Below are 20,468 nucleotides of genomic sequence, written 5' to 3' on the forward strand. Positions count from 1 at the left end.
GTGAGGAAAAACTGTATCAATCCATAGTGTTTTGTGAGGAAAAACTTGTATTTACTTGTAATTGCAATTCTTAACCAACTTAATATTTAAAAAATAAAATTGACAAATAATTTTAGAGAAAAACATAACAAAACAGAAAAAAACCTTATGAGAAAAAACACTGTAGTAATCTACAGTAATTTGCGAGGAAAGTTACAGTGCTTTCCTCACATATTATAACTGTAATTTTTAACCAGTTCAATATTAAAAAATAAAATAAAAAAAGATAATTTTGAAGAAAATCATAAAAAAACAAAAACAAAAAAAACCATGCGAAGAAACACTGTAGCAATTAACAATGTTTTAAAGAAAAAAATTACAAAACTAAATTTTCAATCAGCTCAATATAAAAAAAAATCGACAAATATAATTTTGAAAAATAAAAAAATAAAATAAAAAAACTATGTGAGAAAACATCGTAGCAATCCACAGTATTTTAAAGGAAAAAAATTATAAAGCGGAATTTTTAACCAGCTCAATATTTAAAAAGTAAAATCAACAAAGATAATTTTTTTAAAAAAATTAAATGGAAAAAAAAAGAGAAAAAAGTAAAGTTGAAAAAATAAAAGAGGATAGTAATTTTTGAAAAAACATGAAAAAAAGAGGGAAAGTTGGAAAAAAAAAATGTAAAAAAAAAAAAGAAGAAGAAGCATTGTGGATTACTGTTGTAATTCACAGTGATTTAGGTATGAGAAAACAGTAATTGCCCACACTATTTAGATATTGTTAATAAAAAGAAAAGTATAATTTACCTTTATTTTTATATATTTAAAAATATTTTTTTTCTTGATGGGCTAAGAGTTGGAGGATTTTTATTTTTATTTTCTTATGAATAAGACGATTCTATTTTGGATATTAATTTCAACTCTTGCTATAATAAATTAATAGTTCCTTAATAATTCATCAAACAATTTCATCACTGAACAGATATCCTGTGAGCACAAATTGGATAAAAATAAGAAGAAAAAAACAAATCGAAGTTGGTTTATCACATTAATAAATAAATAAATAAATAAATCATCAATCATACTAATCAAGAAAGAAACACATAACTAATCTTTATTAACAAATGTGTCCTTCGATTATTTAAAAATGTGTTCATCAGTAATTTATTATTATTATTATTGAAAGGATCGTTTTTGGTATTTAATCCGTATCATAATGTTCAATCTATATTTACGTGGCTAATAAGTTTTTAGCTCCACTGATTACTATTTTTTATATAATTACTTTACTGTTAACAATTCAAAATATTACCATATATATATATATATATATGAAATAAGTGATATCATTTATTTCTATTCAAATAATTGATTTGTTTTTTAATCATGGTCCAACAACCAATAAAGTAAAATAAATATATTGAGATAGTGATGTTCAACGGTTGACCTAAGTCTCGGCTAATAAGAGAGAGAGAAATGATATAATGATTAACATCTCGCCAAAACATTTTTTCTAAAATATTTCAAATATTAGATTTATAATAAACTCTAGTAAGATCCACTTATAATTCCACGCATAAGACTTTTTCTATAAAGTGATTTCCCAGAGATTAAATATATTTGGTAAGATTAGCATTTACCCATTCATTAATTATTACAAATTAATATTCTTATGAGTTTTTAAACTAAATTTTGATTATTCTAAAAAAAAAAACTGAATTTTGTTTAATTGGAAACAGAAAAGGATATGCAATTCCGAAAAATAGAGAGACAATTCCTTCTTCTTTCAGGATTCCTTCTGGGCTGGCATCTGCTTTGATTTTCCTGACCTGTCAATTAGTGGGTGGGTGGGTGGGTTTTCTACACATATTTATGACTGATTGCAGACTTTAGATCAAACTAAGTTCCCTTCCTTAGTTTTTAACCAAGAAGCATCCCCATAAAAACACCTTTTTTTCTCTGTAGTAACATCCCCTTCTGCTCCCTTGATTTCATCCTCTATTTGCTCTCGGGCTTTTTTGTTTTGTTGTTCGGAATCAACAGCAGAGAGGGTTTTTTTTTCCATGGCTTCTCCACAGAATACTTCAGAAAAAAAAAATTTCCAAGCCAACTCTCCAGGAGGCATGCCAACCGCAAGTCAATCACAGACAAGTCTCATCATGGCTCAAATTACACTAAGGTTCTTAGCCCTTGCTTTCACTGTGACTGCTATCCCCGTAATGATCACTGCAAAGGAACCAGTCTCTCTTCTCGGGCTGGCCATTACACCAAGTTACAAACAAAGTTCTGCCATGAAGTAATTACACACTAAACATATATATTCTTTGATTTTGGGGGGTTTAAGAACTTTTAAGCACGTATTATTAGCTATACAGGAGATACGCTAAGCTTTTTTGCTTCTGGGTTATCCTGCAGGTTTTTGCTTGGTGTCAATGCAACTGTGTTTGCCTTCACTGTGTTGTCAATGCTCTTTGTTTGGCCTCTCAGGCGCTCAGGATCAAAGCCTATCAATTATTTTTTTCTTCATTTGCATGACATGGTAAGTGATTATTGTTGATTTTCTAAAACATGAATATAATCATAATTGTACAAACATTCATTCATTGTCACCTTCTTCTATAAATATTTCAAGGTACAACAAAAAATTAGTTGCCACCTACCTACCTAATTAAAGTCATTCACCAAAAGTTTTTTTTTTTTTTTCTACACAAAAAACGGATAAGAAGAAGTTTAAAGAGAAATAAAATACTTTTATAAAAACAGTTGACTGAGGTTAAAAACAGTTTACCTGTAAATGGACTCATAATGGAAGCTGTTTTATTTGTTTTTGTATTTTAAATGTATTTTTAAAAGAAACTGAAATTTTTTTTTATTTTTTTTTGCTTTAAATTAATATATTTTTTTGCTTTCACATCATTTTAAAATGCTAATATCAAAAATAATTTTAAAAAATAAAAAAAATTACAGATTCTATCGATTCACGTCCTGCGTTCGTGCAAATTTGCTTCACGAGAAAAGATTCTCCCGACAATATAACAAGTAGAATGCTATAAAGTGCAGATAATAGTGTATAACCGCAAAGCAGCCGGTCTCTCTTCTTTTGGTTCGGTATTAAACTTTATATACTCTGTTTCTTTTTAATTTTCTTGGTTTAATTTTTGCTAAAAAAATGTTTGATTACATTCTATCCACCACCATACTGTAGAAACAACGTTCTTTAAAATAGCTAAACACCTCTAGCTCTAAATCGTCCCACGAGTTGACGCGAGGATGAAATTTGTATGGATTGCAGGTGATGACGCTGTTGTTGATTTCTGGTTGTGCAGCAGCAACAGCTGTGGGTTATTTGAGTCAATATGGGCAACCAGAGACTTATTGGTCTCCTATTTGCGATATTGTGAAGAAGTTCTGCCACCAAATGTTGATATCTACTGTGCTATCTTACCTTGCTTTCTTTTGCTACTTGGCACTTAATATTCTATCTGTGCACAAACTCATGTCTCGAGCAACTGAGTGAATTGTGAGCAGAGAAGAGGAGAGGCTGACCAAGAAGATTAAACAATAAGGTATTAAAAAGGAGCCTCTGATCAACAACCCATTGATTTCTGGTCTGGGATGCCTCTCTTTGTTTTACAAGATGAAAGAGGGATGGGGTAGAGCAGATTATAGGTGTCTTTCTTTCTTATGTTTGTCTGTCATTGGAAGCTACAGTATTGCTGCAGAACACAACATTTTATTAATAGAACATAACATTTGTGTTTCGGATAGTTGTAAATTTTAGTTTCGAAGGTAGGTGGCTAGAATGTCACGAGCCTTTAAATTTAAGGGCATTTGGATCATGCTTTATCACCTTGAAATTGAATCTTAATTCTTAACCACTTTTGCAGTCTCCACCATGCTCAAATTATATTTGCTAAGAAAGAATGTTATTACACAGGGTACTGTTTATCGCCAAAAAATCACGACTGTAGAAATCATTGGAGCTCTCACATCCAACTTCCCCTGCTGACGTTGCTGAGAATCTCTCAGCTTATTTGGTGATAATCACAATAACCACCAAAAGATGAACACTGATCGGAAACTGACTTCCGTTGCCTGTTTGAAGCGTACAAAAAAAAAATTGTTCTTGTTTTTGTCTTTCATCAAAACAGAAGACCATGTTTCTAAAGATATAAAATCTTGCAGGTTTTATTAGACAGTATTTTAAAACCAGAATGTACATAGATGTGGAAGTGGAAGAGACAGATGAAGAAGAAAGTATCTAGTTGCTATTCCACGGTAAGGTATGGTACTGTACTAGCCTTGCATGGCATAGTTTTCAGTTCATCAGAGTACATGTGCAATTACACAGAAGAAGAGGTCATAGAGGGTTTCATTCAGTTTCAGTCTCATCTTCAGAATCTTTGGGGTGCTCTTTTAAGGGCTGGCTCTGGATTTCCCACTTGTTGCGATCCCATGCTGAATCTATTTCAGGCAATAAATAGTCATCGGGTGCTAATGACAATTGGAAATCTGGTAGGTCAGGCGGTGTTTGTAGAGCCCTGCAACATTAACAATGTTAAAATTATAGTTTCGGACAGTAATTGTAAACAAAAAAAAAAAGGTGAACTGAAATACAAATAAAGGTCAAGTAGAAAGCTGCTTACTTCTCTTCTTCCAAGAGGTAGCCATACATCTGAGACTTCCTTGCTGCAACTTCAGGAATTTTCTGATGCAAGTGCTTCATTGCACCCCAAAGTGGAGGGGATCTTCAGGAAAAATGGAGAAATAAGCGAAAATAAAGGATAACAAAACAAATATTATTCTCAGGTACTTCTTACAGAAGACTGTCAAAACCAACCTGGTAACAGGAGCAGTGAGGCAAAAAGTTAAGCAGGCCTTCTTGCTCTCTGACAAAAGTCCATCTGCAGCTAGAAAACAGCATACAGCAGTAACATGACAGGCTGGTTCAGTGCCCTTGTCAAGGATCAGACCATGGTAGTAGTAAGCTGCAGCCTGATAGGTTATATGGAATAATCAGAATTAGTTGATGCAAAATTGTGATATGCAGCCCTAAGATTGATTTAGTAATCAGGATTTAAAGTTTATTGCGATGGAAACCTTTGCTTCAAGGAACTTCCACTTGATGAAACAGAGATGCTTCTTTCCATGCATATTACTCGTGTTAGACTCTGACAAGCAGTGATAAGCCTGAACAAGCATAGAGACAAACACTAACGATGAGACTTGAGAAACAACGAAGGTTGCCAAGCTTAAGATCTAAACAAACAAGGAAAGTTTACCAAATACGTCATGAAAAAGTATTTCAAAAATAGTCTTCTAGTATATTTCAAATGAAAGTTATCTGTTCCTCCTTGTTGAATGATGAATTCTACTGAAAGAGGCTTCTAAAGTCACAACCCACAAAATAATGCAATAGAACATTGTATCGGAGCTTGACCAGTTCAAGTCTTGGGGAGAATAAAAGCGTAATCACAAACCTGACCGAAGTAGATCAGCTGTTCACATGCCAACCTCCTCTTCACCGACAATGAAACCTTTTGACTTTCGACAGCTAAACCAAGCTGAATTTCAGTTCCCTGAATTTGACAATAGTATTAGTTTCCTCTAATTCGCATTTGATGATAAAATGCCAGTCAATGTGGGAGGTCGGCTAGCATTATACCTGGCCTAGTGCTTGAATTGATATAGCCTCCAGGACACCATCCTGAAAATCTTCTGAAAACTTTTTCCTGGATACACAGAATCAATCACAAACATTAACATATTGACTTAAAGTTCCAGGAAAAATTCCTAAGTCTGCATCTTCGTTTTCTTACTTGATATCTGGTGCTAAATGAGCCATGATTTCACGGACGCAGAATACCAAGCATCCTGATGCCTTAAGCAGTAAATCAACAGAATCCCTCTTACAATCTGAGTTTTATGTTATACATTTATCACAATCCCTTGAGATTTGGACAAAAAGATCTTTGTCATAATAATTGAAGACTAAACATAGACCATTAAGGATACGAATGCGAACCTGAAGATACAACCCTAATGCCAGAACCAGAGTGATCCTTAGGGATCATCATCGAGTTAGCCTCCGACAAATTAAGCATTGCTATCATGTGAATGACAGATAGTAATTCAAACCAGGAGTTTGCCACAGAGTTTTCCTTCTGAATCATATTTGATCAATTTCAAATTACCAGTCTACTACCAACTAAAGGTATTCCAGAAGTAGCTGAAAGCAGAGAATCGATAGGCTTACCAGCCGGCCATCTTCCAGATTTTTCCAGTTGAATTCCACCAAGCCCTCAAGTCCATGTTCTGCAAGATACATAGACAATTCATTAGAAAAATAGATGTGAAAGAGACTGACGAAAAGATTAACCTAGAAATGAACCCTTAAAACCTTTCTTGGTGAGCCCAATCAGAAGAGGCAAGTACTCTTCCAATGCCCTCCTCAGTTCAGCTACAGCAGATCCACCTGCATTGACCACAATTTGTATTGCAATTTAATCTCGTCTTCAATTCTTAAAAAAAAATTCAAAAATCCCTTCCAACAGCAAAAATGCACAGTTCCCAGATACTATAATGTATGTCCTTTTCCTATTTCTCCACAGCAACCAAAGAAAACACAAACTAATGAAACGCTATAAGCAGGATTGTGAGAAACAACAGACCAGTATCCTCAGCCACTAACACAATCTGATTGCGAAGACAGGCCAGCCTATCAACAAGATCTTGAAGAATTAACCCTCTAAGTGGCCTTTGAAGATCAGATTGTGCTGGTATTCTCATAGAAGGAACGTACACCACCACTTCTGGTATACATGTGTTCTTTCTCTTCCCGACTGCGTACATAGAAGCACTGCACCCCATTTTTTCTTCTTTCAAGCTCTCTCCAATATAGCATTCTACATAAAATATATCACGTAAGAAACTCTCTATATAGCTTCTCTTTCAATAAAAAATACGTTGCAAGAAAAACAAATAGCACTATTTATACAAATACAAGAGAAGTATGAAGTAGCAGTGGAAGATAACAAGAAATGGAAGTGTCAACTAATAAAGATTAATTAAGAGCAATAAAGACAAACATTAGTAATAAATAATAGAGAGAGGAGCATTAATGGAGTAGTGGGATATATAAGAGCAGGAAGATTCATAGTTAATAAAGAAAGCAGACAAGCGATGAGATCTTGATCACTCACAATTGGTGCAGAGAGAAGAGGAGGAGTGGATGAAAATGTGAAGCTTCGAGGATGCATTATAAATGTTGATGATATTAGAGAGGCAGCGAGAGAGAGAGAGAGAGTAGGAAGCTCAGGAACCGAGACATGGCTCACATGGAGTCGTCGTAGAAATCTCTGCAGGAGCTCTTTGAAAATTTATAATCAACTTGTGTTACTATTATTTCTTTAATCCAAGTAAGCTTTTCAGTTAATTACTGGTTAATTTGTCCATTTTTACTAACTATATTCTTCTTTTTATCTGATGGTAATTTCTTTATTTTACTTTTATTTTTTTCAAGCTACAAGCATGGCCTATTTTGTTCATCAGGCGGGCAACTCCCTTATTTCTTACAAATGTTAATGATCAGTCATCCGGGCCACCGGCACTGCAGTATACATGTAATAACAAAAAAGCTAAAACGGAAAGCAAAACCAATGTGGTTATAGATATATTGTGCTTCATCACTACAGTATAATTATATTTTTATTTTTTTTGAAAAAAAATCAATAAACTTGTCTTTAAAGATAATTCATTTTCTTTTTTCTTGCATAGTGAATAATAGCATTAAAAAAGAAAAAATGAAAAAACTCTTCCCAAGGATTGTTTTGTCTTTTCACCGGTTTTTTAAAATTAAATTTAGATTGATTGAAAAGCAATTTAATCTTTTACTAAATAGACTATAAACACATTTTACTAATCACCGCTATAGTATAATTACATTTTTACTCATCCAAAAAAAAAATCAATGAACTTTCTTTTTGATACCAGCAGAAGCACAACAAGATAAGAACAAGCATTAAAAGACAGAAAATAAATTAAATTTGGGTCAAAACACAACCGATCCTTGAATTTTATTCTATTTCCCAATTAATATTATGACCAAGTTTGCCTCTTAAAAAAATTTGATCACATCAATGTCTTTTTAAATTCAAATAAAAAACTAACACATGGAAGACTCTGAATTGTGGGTTTTTCATATGAATTCACCGAAGGAGATTTAGTTTAATAACTATGTCTTAAAGTTGACCCTTGTTCAAAATAAACATGAAATTAAGTAACTGGTGGCTTTCGAACTATGGTAAGAACAATAATTGTTGAGTATTTATTAGCTATTAAAATATTATTACATGAATCCGATTATGTAAACAAAAACTGTTTTGACTGCTTGGTGCATTTGTCTAACAGCTAGGGTTATCTGTTGATCAGAGGGCTTATCTACGCTACATCCAATGAAATCACAGGAGCCATTGTTTCGTTGAAATACTCCTCTCTTTTTTTATCGATAGCTTCCAAGTTTCCCCACATGGCTAAACACAATAATGATGTTTAAGACTTTTAGGTGGAATTATGCAGATTGATATGGGTTCCTGGGCTATGTGGTCCAGCCATCATGAAATCATAGATCACAAGGAAAAACCCTCAGCTCCATGGCCATGTTGAATGTGTTCAAACTGTGTGTTTGCTTCCCATTTTTCGTTTTTAATCTTTATGCTAAAAACTGAATTTTGCAGTCAAATGATATTTAAATAGAGAAGAAGTGCTGCTGTGGTTTTGGATAGATCTGCCGTTAATGGCGCTAGGTTAAATAAATCTGGCAGCTTCCTGTATACGTGCGAGATGAGATAGGTGGGGTAGTTCTCATAAAGAAAATGAAGTACAAGCTTCATAGATGCAGCATGCATGTTACTTAGGACAAGACAGCCTGGTTCATGGATGGCAGCAATCAACGTTCTTCTCTAGGCTTCAATCCCAGACTCCTGGTTGTCAGAGACTAATAATTTTCAGCAATGCACAACTTAATGACAGCCGCCGCTGTGTGAGAAATGGAGTGATAAATTTCAATTTGATCCCTTTTGTTTCAATCACAGCTCAAATTTTCATAGTTGAGACAAGACTGACTAATTTCATGCAATTAGACTCCTGTCAAAAATCAATTGAGATCCCTTAATTCTAGCATCTTTCACAAAGTAGCTATTGTTTTTCAATTTGTTTGTTTCTATCTAAGCTCAAAAGTCATTAATGGAGACAAACTGACTAATTTTATACAATTAGACCCTTGCTAAAAATCAATTGAGATCCTTCAAGTCTGGAGCCTTTTACAAAGTAGTCATTGCTTTCTAATTTGTTCAATTTCATCCCTAATTAAGCATTAAACTTTTATTTTCTTCAATTTAGTCCCTGAAAAAGTTTGGTACAACGCCCAATGTTGCGCGTCTTTTGCAGAAAGGTCCTTGATCTTGAATCTTTTTTCAATTTGGCCCTAGCTTTGCCTTCAAACTTTAAATTTCTTGCAATTGAATCCCTGATTGCACCAATTTAGTCTTTTAAAGTTTCAACTATGTCCTTAATCTTCCAATCTTTTACAAATTGATCTGAATTAAAAATTCAAACTTGATTTTTTTTCTCAATTGAGTCTTTAATTGAATTCATAAAACCTATTAAAAGTTTAATTAAGTCCTCAAACTTAATTAATTCTTTCACTTTTGGTCAAGTTTGGATTTCAACCTCAATTTTCTTTCTTTCTACATCTCATATTATCAAAATCTCATAATATAGCTATTCTTCTGATATTTTGATCTTTTGCAACTCGAAAGCTTATCTCCTCAAGTCTCAAAAATAATTTTTGGATTTGGAATTTATGATTTTTTTTATTTTTGAATATGTATTTTAATAAAAACAATTTTTGAGGATCCAAAATTAGGTTATGACATAATTATACCATTCTATAACCTAATTTGATGAGATTACACCCGAAATTATGGTAAAAATATCAAACTAAATACAAAGTTCATTTCAGAAGAAATATAAATAGAATTTGATCTCCATTCATTTCTTTGTTTTTGTTTTTCCTTTCCTTTCCATTTTTCCCTTTTTTATATATTTTATTTTCATTTTTTTCCTCAATTTCATCCATCAACAAGAAAATTGGTCTACCACCTCATCTGTTTATATATTCATATGAACAATGAAGTAGGTTCTTTTTTCCCCTTTTTTTTCTTTCCTTTCCATTTCCCCCTCCTTTTTCTTCCACTTTTTCTCAATTTCATCCGTTTATATTTTCTTGATTTTGAATTTTTCTTCATAATTTGTTTTTGTTTGTCACATTGTCTGAGTTAATCAAATATGTTGGTGTCCTAATATTAAAATAAAATGTTATTTTGATTATTTTTTTAAAATTCAAAAATCAAATCATACTTTTTACTGGTCATTTGGGTTGGCTTTAGACCTACCAAGTTGATTGGGATACATTGGAAAAACTCCAACATGATTTAATTTTAAACTCAGGTTAGGTAAGGAGTCAGGTTAGGAGGTTTCAAAGCTAACCTAGATTTAATAAGAATGCTAAATAATTTCTTATGGCCTAGATAGTTTTTTTACTTTCCAAAAAACTTTGATCCGACCTGCACTGTAGCGCAACATGTAAACTAGTATTTACTAAGATCATTAACAAAAACTCTAAAATACATGGTTTTTTCACTGTATCAATCCACAATACCTATAGTTTTTTTCAATTTGATCCTACTCTTCGATTGCATCATTTTATGCCTAGATTCATGACTGAATTATCAAAAATTATTAATGAGGGATAACATTAAAACAAAGAGGAAACAAGTGGCAATTAGAAAAATGGGATAAAAATACACTCTAGTCCTTTTACTTTTTAAATAATAACTTATTGATCCCTAAATATTTTAAAAATGCAATTGTGGTATAAAACTTTATTTTTGCTATTTTTCAGTCATTAGTTTGAGGTAAAAAAGAGGAATTTATAGAGAGAGAAAATGTCAGTTGATAATGATTTCGACCACTAAAAAGATCTATCATGATGTTTATGGGCTCCATTTGATGAGAAGAGTTCAAATAAGATGTTATTTCACCTTTAAATTGCCTGAAAAGGCAGATCTGATGTTGAAATGTTTTGGGTTTTGAGTTGACTTTTTTTTTTAAATCTTTTTTGGGTTATATGAAGATATAAATCGGTTTATTTAGGTCTTTTTAATGTTATTAGATGTTTTATTTTATCATAAAATAAATTTTTTTGGGTGTTGGCCTAACTTTTCAATGACATTTAGTCATTAAAATTTAGGCAAAGCAGTTGCTGTTATTTTTTTTATAAAAAAATATAAGGTAGATCTAGGCATGCATCCTAGGATTTGTTTTTTTCCTTCTTTTTTTTTTGGCTTTTTACATTTTTTTTTCAATTTGATCCTTTATAATTGGCTTTTTTTAAAAAAAAATTTGAATTGTTTTTTTCCCAATCTGATCATTCATAATTGGATTTTTATTGATTTTTCTTGCTTAATTTTCTTCAATTTCATTCTTTAATTTTTTGTTGATTTTTTATTGGGTAATATAGTTTGTTTTTGTTTAATATTTGTAGGTTTATCGCGATCTCAAAAAAACAATCTTATATTTAATTAGTTCTTAATTTTACAATCGTTTATTTTTTTACCTTATAATTAAATAAAAAAACTTTTAAAAATTATTAAATCTGATTAAATACATGACATTAGTGATGAGTTGATTAGTTAAGGTCGATTGGTTAGAAATCGAACTTTATAATTTATCTCGGTTGCTCAAATAATTTTTAATTTATTTAATTAAAAAAATATATAAAATTTTCAATTTAGAATTGTGATTTTTTATCTAAAAAAAAGTAAAAAAATATTGAGATATTCATTTTTCATGTTGAAAAAAAAATATTCGACCCACGTATCAACCCTGGGCAATATATAGCTAGTTTGAGCTTAGTTTAAGTAGCAACCAATCTCAAACTTTTTGCAAGTCAAGTTATGCCTCACTCTAGAACTTTCACGGAGTCACTTTGCTATCCAAAATGATCTTCTATCAACTCTCATTCCCTTATGTTAAGGTTGATATCATCTTTTGAAGCTATCAAACTTCATCACACTGAACTAAATTTTAAAGTCTTGTAAGTTAAAAAAAAAATAAAAACAAATTATTACATGAAACTTGACGACACTAGAAAAATCCTTAGTAGAAAGATTAGGGGAGCTTTTCTTAAATTAATAAAACTAGATTTTGAAAATTTAGTGGCCAACAACACCTATAAAAAAAATACTTCAAAACTTAAATCAGTATAGTGTTTATTCAAATGATGGGAAGAATAAATATTTTATAGAATTAAATGTTCTTTAAGTCTTGTTTAAATCTTATATTATATGTGTATTTTTTTAGATTTATGTTGTTTAGAAAAATAAAATCTAAAGAGACGAGCTCTAATAAATCTTTTAACTACATAGATCATCTAGTTTCCCATTCTTCAAAATTTATAGAAATCACAGCAATATAATATCTACTGGGTACTGTAGCCATTCAATCTTATTGAATATCAACATTCAATTTCTCAACAACCTTAAATGAAGCATTGTCACTGTCATTGTTGAAGCAAAGGACAATGAAGCATTGTTACGGTCAGAGTAAGAACTTCTCTCTAATGACTGCTGCAGAGAATTTTTATTAAAGCTCTACTCACCATTAATGTGGTCCAAAGGATTGCAGGTCACAACCAACTCTGGCCAAAGCATCAATGGCGATGCTTTGCCCAAAAACACAGGTTTTCCTCTGCGTCGACAAGGCATGTCTACAACGCTCAAAGTAAATATTCTTCAAAAATGCACTGATCTGAACATACTAGCCTCTCAGCTCTTCCTCAATCGGGTGATTTTATAGAGCTATGGAGATTTATTGCCTACACTGCAGGCAGCCAAATAAATACATATTTCTTCAGTGAACTCCATCCTCATTTGATACACTACTATAGAACTTTATTCAAATGAAATGAAACTGCTGAGGCTGCAGATTGTAGTGGGAAAATCTAAGGAAGATGTATATCAGTAATTTTCTATTGCCTTTACGAACCGCCCTCTCACTCGCTTTCTCGTATCAGCTCTAGCCTTCCTTGATTCATAACGGATACGTTTATCATATCTGTTCATGGTTTAACACACCACTCAGTGACATAAAATTGGAATTTACTAAAAATTTTCAAGGTCAATGAAATGAGCTAAAGAGAGACAAGATAGAAACAGATGAGTAAAAAGGTATCAGTGTCATCATGCCTTCGATTTTTCTTCTTTTCCCTGTACCGCAACATGGCGTTGCCTCTGTTCTGTGCAAAAAGTCCCGCATCACCCTTTTGTCTCACCTCATTTAGAGTTTCAAACCAAGTGAGAGAAGGCTGCTCCATGACCTGGATATGTGCGTTAGGCTCACCTGGCATGGATTCTGGAGGCAGTCCTATCAGTGGTGTATTGTTGCAATTTTCTGTTGGTGGTTTGTACCTTGACAATTGCTGGTTGGAGCAACTCTGTAATTGACAACAATCTCATTGACACTTGTTATTCATGTTTCAATACAATCAGGAACAGATAAGCTGTGCAAGCAACATCAGGATTCAGGTTTAACTATCTCAACGCTGAAATTACAATAGAAAATGGCTAGAACCAAAAATATAAGATATTACATTCTGCATATGTAGGCCAAAGCTAGTGCATCGGATCAAATCAAATAGACAAGTTTCTAGCCAATTATCAAAAGCACTGGGATATCTTATGTTCCCGTTTATTCTGAATGATTCTCTATCCTTAGCCTGCTCTCATAAGAACTAGAAATCTTAATTTCATCGATGCAAATATTCGAGTTTGTTAATTTGATTTCAAGAGAAGAAAAAATATGACTTGAGTGCTACCATCATGAAAGAAATTTCTTTCTGACTCCAAAAGGGTAAAAAATAATTCCATTAAACATCCCTCTAATGATTTCCCACATGCCTGCCTCTCCCTAAAAGGCCAAGTATCAGGACAAAGGATATTTGCGTTGGTGATGGCAAGCCAAAAATGACTTCGATTTGCTGGTCACTAGTCCCACAATCTAATAGTAGTTGAATTCATTCATACAGAAATAGGATATGTAATTTCTGACTTTATCTTCAGTGGAGTGACTTACATTTTTTGACAAGTTATCCTCACACGTTGTAGAGCAGCAGCTCGTCACATGACCATCATCCAATACTTTCTGTTGAGCGAGGGCACCATCTTCAGTGAAGTCGACATAGTTCTTGACCATGAAACCAGGATCCTTTACATCATATCCTTCTTCTTGTGGACCAGGTTGTGTACAATCTAATGATGTTCCAAGTTGGAAATTCCATGCCTGAAAGAGCAGAAATGAAGGTGAACCACATAGCTCAGCTAGCCCTTTCTAATTGAAGCACATTGTGCATGCTTCATGTAACTGGGAACAAGGTAGATCAGCTATTACTGAAGACAGAAAGCTGGCCTAGAATTTCTAAGGGAAAATGTCAGTCAATAGAACCCAAAAGGACTCGGCAACAATCTTTCCCAAACTTAGAATGAACTACTTAAAGATCATATAGCATGGGCATGCTAAGCTAATGAAATTAGGGATCAAACAGTGCATCTCAGACTGGTGCCACCTCTCACTGCTTTGAATTAACTAGCTAATTAGTAGAGAATTTACTGTTGGTTTCAAAAAGTAATTAACATCAGCCAAAGGACTAAACATTTGCCTCGGACCTAGCTCTCAATAGAATTACAAGATGGTTCAATTACACAAACATCATATTACCACAAAACAATCTCAATTCTAAAGGTTGGCCCCAAACCTGAGCTCCTTGATGGGTATAATTGCAATCCCACATGAAACCTAGATCAGATACACAGTCATTCTCACTTGCATCTACATGATTTGGCAACATAAGCAAAGAGGTAAATGGCGTTTGCTGGTGCAACAATTCTTCATCCCCATTCTCCAATTCAAGACTCTCCAAATTCCACTGCACTGCACATCTACTCGGTGGTGTGTCAGGCCCCAATTCAGCTCCATCTCCATTCACTCTCACCATTCCCCTCTTTCCCATCTCTACTAACTGCTTATACACTTCTTGCCTACTCTTCCCAGAACTTGACAAAACAGAGAAATCATCACTTGAAACCGCAAAATCTTGAAAATTAACCGCTTCTTGCTCAAACGAACACGGCCCAGGATCAGAATCCACAAAAAAATCAGATTTGAAATCAAACCCAAACAAAGAAGCAAGCTCAACAACTGGAGGGCAACCCATGAACCCTTCAACTGGATTTCTATTATGAAGGGAAGATACAGAAAAACTGCTGTTATGGGAATCCCAATCACAATCTTGACAAAGAAAAAGATTATCATTTGAGCAATGAATTGAAGCAGGTTCAGCTCTGCAATTGTCACAGATCTGTGACCTTACATGCTTGAGAGACAGAGTATTTGAAGCGTGAATTTGCTGGTCACATAGCAAACAAAGCTTAGCAGAATCAGCTCTACAATACAAGATTGCTGCTTTTGAGTTGCAAAATTCACATAGTAGAAACAAGAAAGAGTCTTTCTTTTGTTTAGAATTTAAACACTTCTCCATTATCATAAAAAAAAAAAAAAGGTAAAAATATCTCGCTCAAAACACCGTAGAATTGGATGAAAAAAGAAACCCAAGAAAGATACTATGCTTTGAGTATTAAAATCGTAAACCTGTGAAGAAAAAATGATTGGAACTGGTTTCGGTGGGTTAAGTGAGGAAGAGGGAGAGATATTTGATTAGCTTTAAGCCTTGAAGCTTAGATGGAGTAATATAGGTGTGTCATCAAGTGATGGATGTATTGACGCACATGATAAGCATGAAAGATATGCAGACGTCAAGTCTACAACATAAGTGAGGGTCCACATGTTGATTCACTCTTTTGCCGGGAAAGTGAATCTGCGTCTTTTAGTGCTTTTTACTTGTACTTTTCTGTTTTGAGCTTTGACCACGATTTGTATTTGGACATGTTTTTGTTTTGTTTAATATCCCAAACCTATTTTCAAATGGTGGGTCACCAGTTAGTTTTTAAAATTCTTGGATTTAAATTTTAGGGTTATTACTTAGTAGAATTTATTAAATGTTTTAATTTATATCTGAAAAATTTAGTTAAAAAGAGAAAACATTACAAGAAACACTAAAAAACTGTATACTTGATTCGTGGTTCACCGCGGGTCATATATTCTTTTCAAATAAAAATATTGCATGCATAAGTTTTTTCAACATGTTTATGGAGTTAAATTTCTTTATGTATACATATAATTAAATAAATTAAGAACTATTTATGTTAATAGATAAAAAAACCATAAATGATAACTAAAAAAATAAAAAAAATGAGAGACAAATTACATCAAGATATTTAATCTCAATAGCCGAGAATTTATTTAGTTGTGCCTGCTAAATTTTTTATTAAAATAATTTTTTATTCAAGCAAATAATAATAGAAATAGAGACACCAATTAAATAAATTAAGAACTATTTATGTTAATAGATAAAAAAAACCATAAACGATAACAAAAAAAAAAAGAGAGACAAATTGCATCATGATATTTAATCTCAATAGCCGAGAATTTACTTAGTTGTGCCTACTAAATTTTTTATTAAAATAATTTTTTATTCAAGCAAATAATAATAGAAATAGAGACACCAATTAAATTGACTGAATAAAATGAAATGAAAAAAAATATGTAAGGCTGCACATATTAGAAATATTACCCAAAAATTATGTTTTTTATTTTAAAAAATAAAGTTCATCTATAAAGAAGATAAAAAGTGTAGATGAATAAGAAAAAATCTTCAAAAATTTAAATAAATAACAAAAAAATTATTGTCGTTTAAAAAAGGCTCTCTAAATAAAATAAAAGAGAGAAATGATATTAATCTAAATAAAAAAACATTTAGAGAAAAAACCATATAAAAAAGGAATTAATTTTAAAAAAATAATTAGAAACAAAAATAATTTAGGAAAAAAACAAGAAAAAAATAAAGGCCAAGAGCTATTGAGTCTGGCAAGTCAGGTCAGTCCACTTAACCCATTTCATCAAAACACGCATGATTGGGCCTTTTTTTTACAACTTGGGGTTTGCATGAAAAATTTTTTGAAATAAAAAAATCTAACGATGTGTTGCCTACTGTGGCAATCGACGTGTCGTCTAATTTGCCTAGGTTCTGGCTACTATAATGGCTGAAAAATCAAGGTTTAAGTTTTTTTTTATCTAAAAACCTATTTTTCAACCAATTTTGACCCAAAACACCTTAAGAACCATGATAAGTCTATCTATGCCTTAAAAAAACCAAAAAATAATTCCAAAAATCAAAATAAACTTGGAACAAAAAAAAAAACTAAGCTCAAATCTATTTTCATGAACTTTAAAGGAAACAAAAACATATAATATGAACTCTCCTCATCAAATGGAACCATTTGACACAAACATTGACCGTTTTGTTGGTTTAAATCAGTGTCAACGATATTCTTCTCTCTCTATTCCCAGAATCCAACGACATTTCTCTCTCTTCTCTCAATTATGGATTAAAAACAACAAAAATAAACTTTTGTACCAAAATTGAATTTGTAAAAGATTGAGGCACCGAAATCATATAATTTTTGTTATTTTTAAAGTTAGAGGACCAAAGTGTATCTTACCCAAAACTTTTGGCACGTCACCCATGTTTAGTGTATTTTTAATTTCGGTCTCTATTCTTACAATTCCATCATTGCCTAAGAAATCCAAATCAATTGGCCTTCAATTAGGATCAAATCATCCAAAATAAAACTTTAAGAACTAAAATAACTTTTAAAAAATAAATAGAGTCATCCACAATGTTTTGTGAGAGGATGAACAATGTCGATTGCACATCATTCACCACACATGTTTTAGTTTTTAAGTTAATGATATAAGTGGAATTAGACCACCAAAGATTGTTAATAAAAGATTATTATCATAGACTATCAAATCTAAGACTTTGGTTAGGAGTATTGAAGGAAAGAAATATAATCTTGATACTCATTAAACTCTTTGAAGCTAGTGAACTTAATTATAACTCTAATAAAAATGAACTTTTAGCCATAAAAATAGGTATTGAGAAGTTTAAAATATATATTTTTTTCTAAAATATTTTTAGTTAGAAGTAATAATAAACAAGCTAAAGCCTTCATATATAATAACCCGAGTCCACATTAGCGAACAAAAGATAGATTGGATGGTAAGTATGGTTTGCTAATTTTTAATTTGATATTAAATATATTGTACGTCAAGATAATTTTTTAATATATATATATATATATATATATATATATATATATATATATATATATATATATATATATATTCCGACAAGAGAGGTTGCTAATGAATCACATCACTCAAATCCAAACTAATTTATATGATCTCTTTTTTCAATATCAAGATAAAAGTTACCATGGTAAGTAAGTATCCTTATGATCTTAAGTCAAAGTTAATATCCATAAAATAAATACTAATATAGATAGTTCTCTTGAATATTATAAAGATGAGCCTAAAAATGAGCCCAATTATGAGATTATATTAGCCTATGAGTTTGGAGATCCAATATAAATACCTTGAGAGAAAATTTCATTTTTCTAGTTACAGGTGAAACTAAAAAAAAAAACAAACTAAACCACTACAAAAAAATAGTTCCTTCCAAACAAGAAAAATTGAAAGAAAGAGATAAACTATCTCAAGATATATATATATATATATATATATATATATATATATATATATATATATATATATAATAAAGGTATTAACATTGAAAGATACACAAAACAATTATAAAAACTAATTTTTAAAATACAACAAATTAGTATATGAATGTATGACCATTGATGGATGGCTCAAAACTCTAAACCATGAAAGCTACAACAAGTACAACATATGTCCTAAAGCTAACCCTAACATGGTCTTTGGTCTTTATGAGTAATGATTAATTATTTTTTTTTATATCCCAATCTTAAACTACCAAAGAATAATAAAATAAATGATGCAATTTGGGTGGTTATTGATCGGTTGACCAAGTTTATTTTGTTTATACCAATAAAGATGATAGATTTAGTGGATAAATTGGCCAAATTATATATTTATGATGTAATTAGATTATATGGAGTCCCCTAGTGTCAATTATTTTAGATCAGGATCCCTTATTTACTTTCTATTTATGGCCAGGTATATAGAATGTTTTTGGGATGAAATTGAATTTGAGTACCACTTTTCAGCCTCAGACTGATAGACAATAAAAAAAGACTATTCAAATATTATAAGACCTTCTAAGACTGTGTTTTAAATTATAAAGGGAGCTGAGAGAATCATTTATTAGTGGTAGAATTTGTGTATAACAACAATTATTAGGCCATCATAGATATGACCCTGTTTGAGGCATTATAAAGGAAGAAATATCATACTATTTTATGTTAGGATGAAGTTGGAAAAATGAAACTACTAGTTAAGGTTTAAAAAATTAAGGCCAAAAGAAAAAAGGCTAAGATAGACAAAAAAAATTATATTGATAATCAAATAAGACTGTTAGAATTTGAGGTAAGAGATCAGGTGTTGTTGAAGCTCACTCCTTAAAAGAATGTAATTTGATTTGGAAAGAAAGGGAAACTATCACCAAGAAATATCAGTCCCTTTAAAGTTAGAGAGAGGGTCAGACTTGTTGCTATCAAATGTTTTACCCATGTTTTTGATAAATTTGCAGAAAAAAACAAAAATAGCAAAAAAAAATAACGAAAACCCCAAAAAATGTATTTTTGATATATTTGCATCGTTTTTAGCATTTTCAACACTATCTCAAAAGAATTTAAATTTTCAAAGGTATTTGGAACGCGTTCAACTTTTAACGCGTAAATTTTATGATCACTGATTTTTCTTGTTGAGTCGACATTGATATTGCTCGCTTTCAAAAATATAAAAAATAAGAAAAAATCAAAATTGAAAAAAAATAAAAAGTGGAGGGACCATTATGATTGTGGCCAAGCCACACTTATCCTATAGATACTAGTCTATAGTAAAAAAGAGGAGGAAAAAAAATTATGAAGAAGAGGGCAGCCAAAAAAATAAACCCTAAATCTAAATTATTTCTCCGAAGCCAATCGCAGCCCCATCCTCTCTTTTGGGCAAAAACATTGAGTAGGCCGCCACACCCTCTTTACCAAAAACAGAGAAACCCCTCTCCCAAAACTAGAGGACGACCAATCTTTCCCCTATTTTCCACAAACGTCGCGCAAGGAAATGTGACAAGACTAATGGCCTACCAGTTAGCATTGTTAGCGCACTTATCAAAGATAAACAATGTGTTCCATATGTCTCAAGTATTTCTCAAAATGCCATTAGAAATTTAAGAATAATTAACATTTAAGGTTAAGCTTGTAA

The 20,468-nt window shown here is 31.8% G+C and overlaps 3 protein-coding genes across 5 annotated transcripts; 1 reads left to right on the forward strand and 2 right to left on the reverse strand.

Annotated features, from left to right (window-relative positions):
* The first annotated feature begins 1,872 nt into the window (after positions 1–1,872).
* On the forward strand, positions 1,873–3,745 carry LOC133692286 (CASP-like protein 1F3). The gene is made up of 3 exons (XM_062113124.1): positions 1,873–2,280; positions 2,400–2,523; positions 3,277–3,745. The coding sequence occupies exons 1-3, from the start codon at positions 2,048–2,050 to the stop codon at positions 3,499–3,501; spliced, it is 582 nt and encodes a 193-aa protein (XP_061969108.1). The 5' UTR covers positions 1,873–2,047; the 3' UTR covers positions 3,502–3,745.
* Positions 3,746–4,144: 399 nt separating this feature from the next.
* Positions 4,145–7,302, reverse strand: LOC133692273 (uncharacterized). Of its 3 annotated transcripts, none has more exons than XM_062113094.1 (12): positions 7,187–7,302; positions 6,656–6,889; positions 6,385–6,459; positions 6,241–6,299; positions 6,010–6,148; positions 5,804–5,900; positions 5,650–5,716; positions 5,465–5,563; positions 5,085–5,174; positions 4,825–4,979; positions 4,631–4,732; positions 4,145–4,525 (listed from the first exon to the last, which is right to left on the reverse strand). In XM_062113094.1, the coding sequence occupies exons 2-12, from the start codon at positions 6,852–6,854 to the stop codon at positions 4,357–4,359; spliced, it is 1,251 nt and encodes a 416-aa protein (XP_061969078.1). In that variant the 5' UTR covers positions 6,855–6,889; positions 7,187–7,302; the 3' UTR covers positions 4,145–4,356. The 3 variants fall into 3 exon arrangements, with proteins under 3 accessions (XP_061969078.1, XP_061969088.1, XP_061969097.1); XM_062113104.1 differs by lacking the exon at positions 7,187–7,302 and adding an exon at positions 6,982–7,032; XM_062113113.1 differs by lacking the exon at positions 7,187–7,302 and having other exon boundaries at positions 6,010–6,145; positions 6,656–6,975.
* A 5,224-nt stretch (positions 7,303–12,526) lies between these two features.
* On the reverse strand, positions 12,527–15,833 carry LOC133702979 (zinc finger protein CONSTANS-LIKE 13-like). Its single transcript, XM_062127356.1, has 4 exons — positions 14,857–15,833; positions 14,178–14,384; positions 13,292–13,539; positions 12,527–13,160 (listed from the first exon to the last, which is right to left on the reverse strand). The coding sequence occupies exons 1-4, from the start codon at positions 15,643–15,645 to the stop codon at positions 13,064–13,066; spliced, it is 1,341 nt and encodes a 446-aa protein (XP_061983340.1). The 5' UTR covers positions 15,646–15,833; the 3' UTR covers positions 12,527–13,063.
* Positions 15,834–20,468: the final 4,635 nt, after the last annotated feature.

This window comes from Populus nigra, chromosome 1, assembly GCF_951802175.1.
Source record: "Populus nigra chromosome 1, ddPopNigr1.1, whole genome shotgun sequence".
In the NCBI taxonomy this organism is placed as follows: domain Eukaryota; kingdom Viridiplantae; phylum Streptophyta; class Magnoliopsida; order Malpighiales; family Salicaceae; genus Populus; species Populus nigra.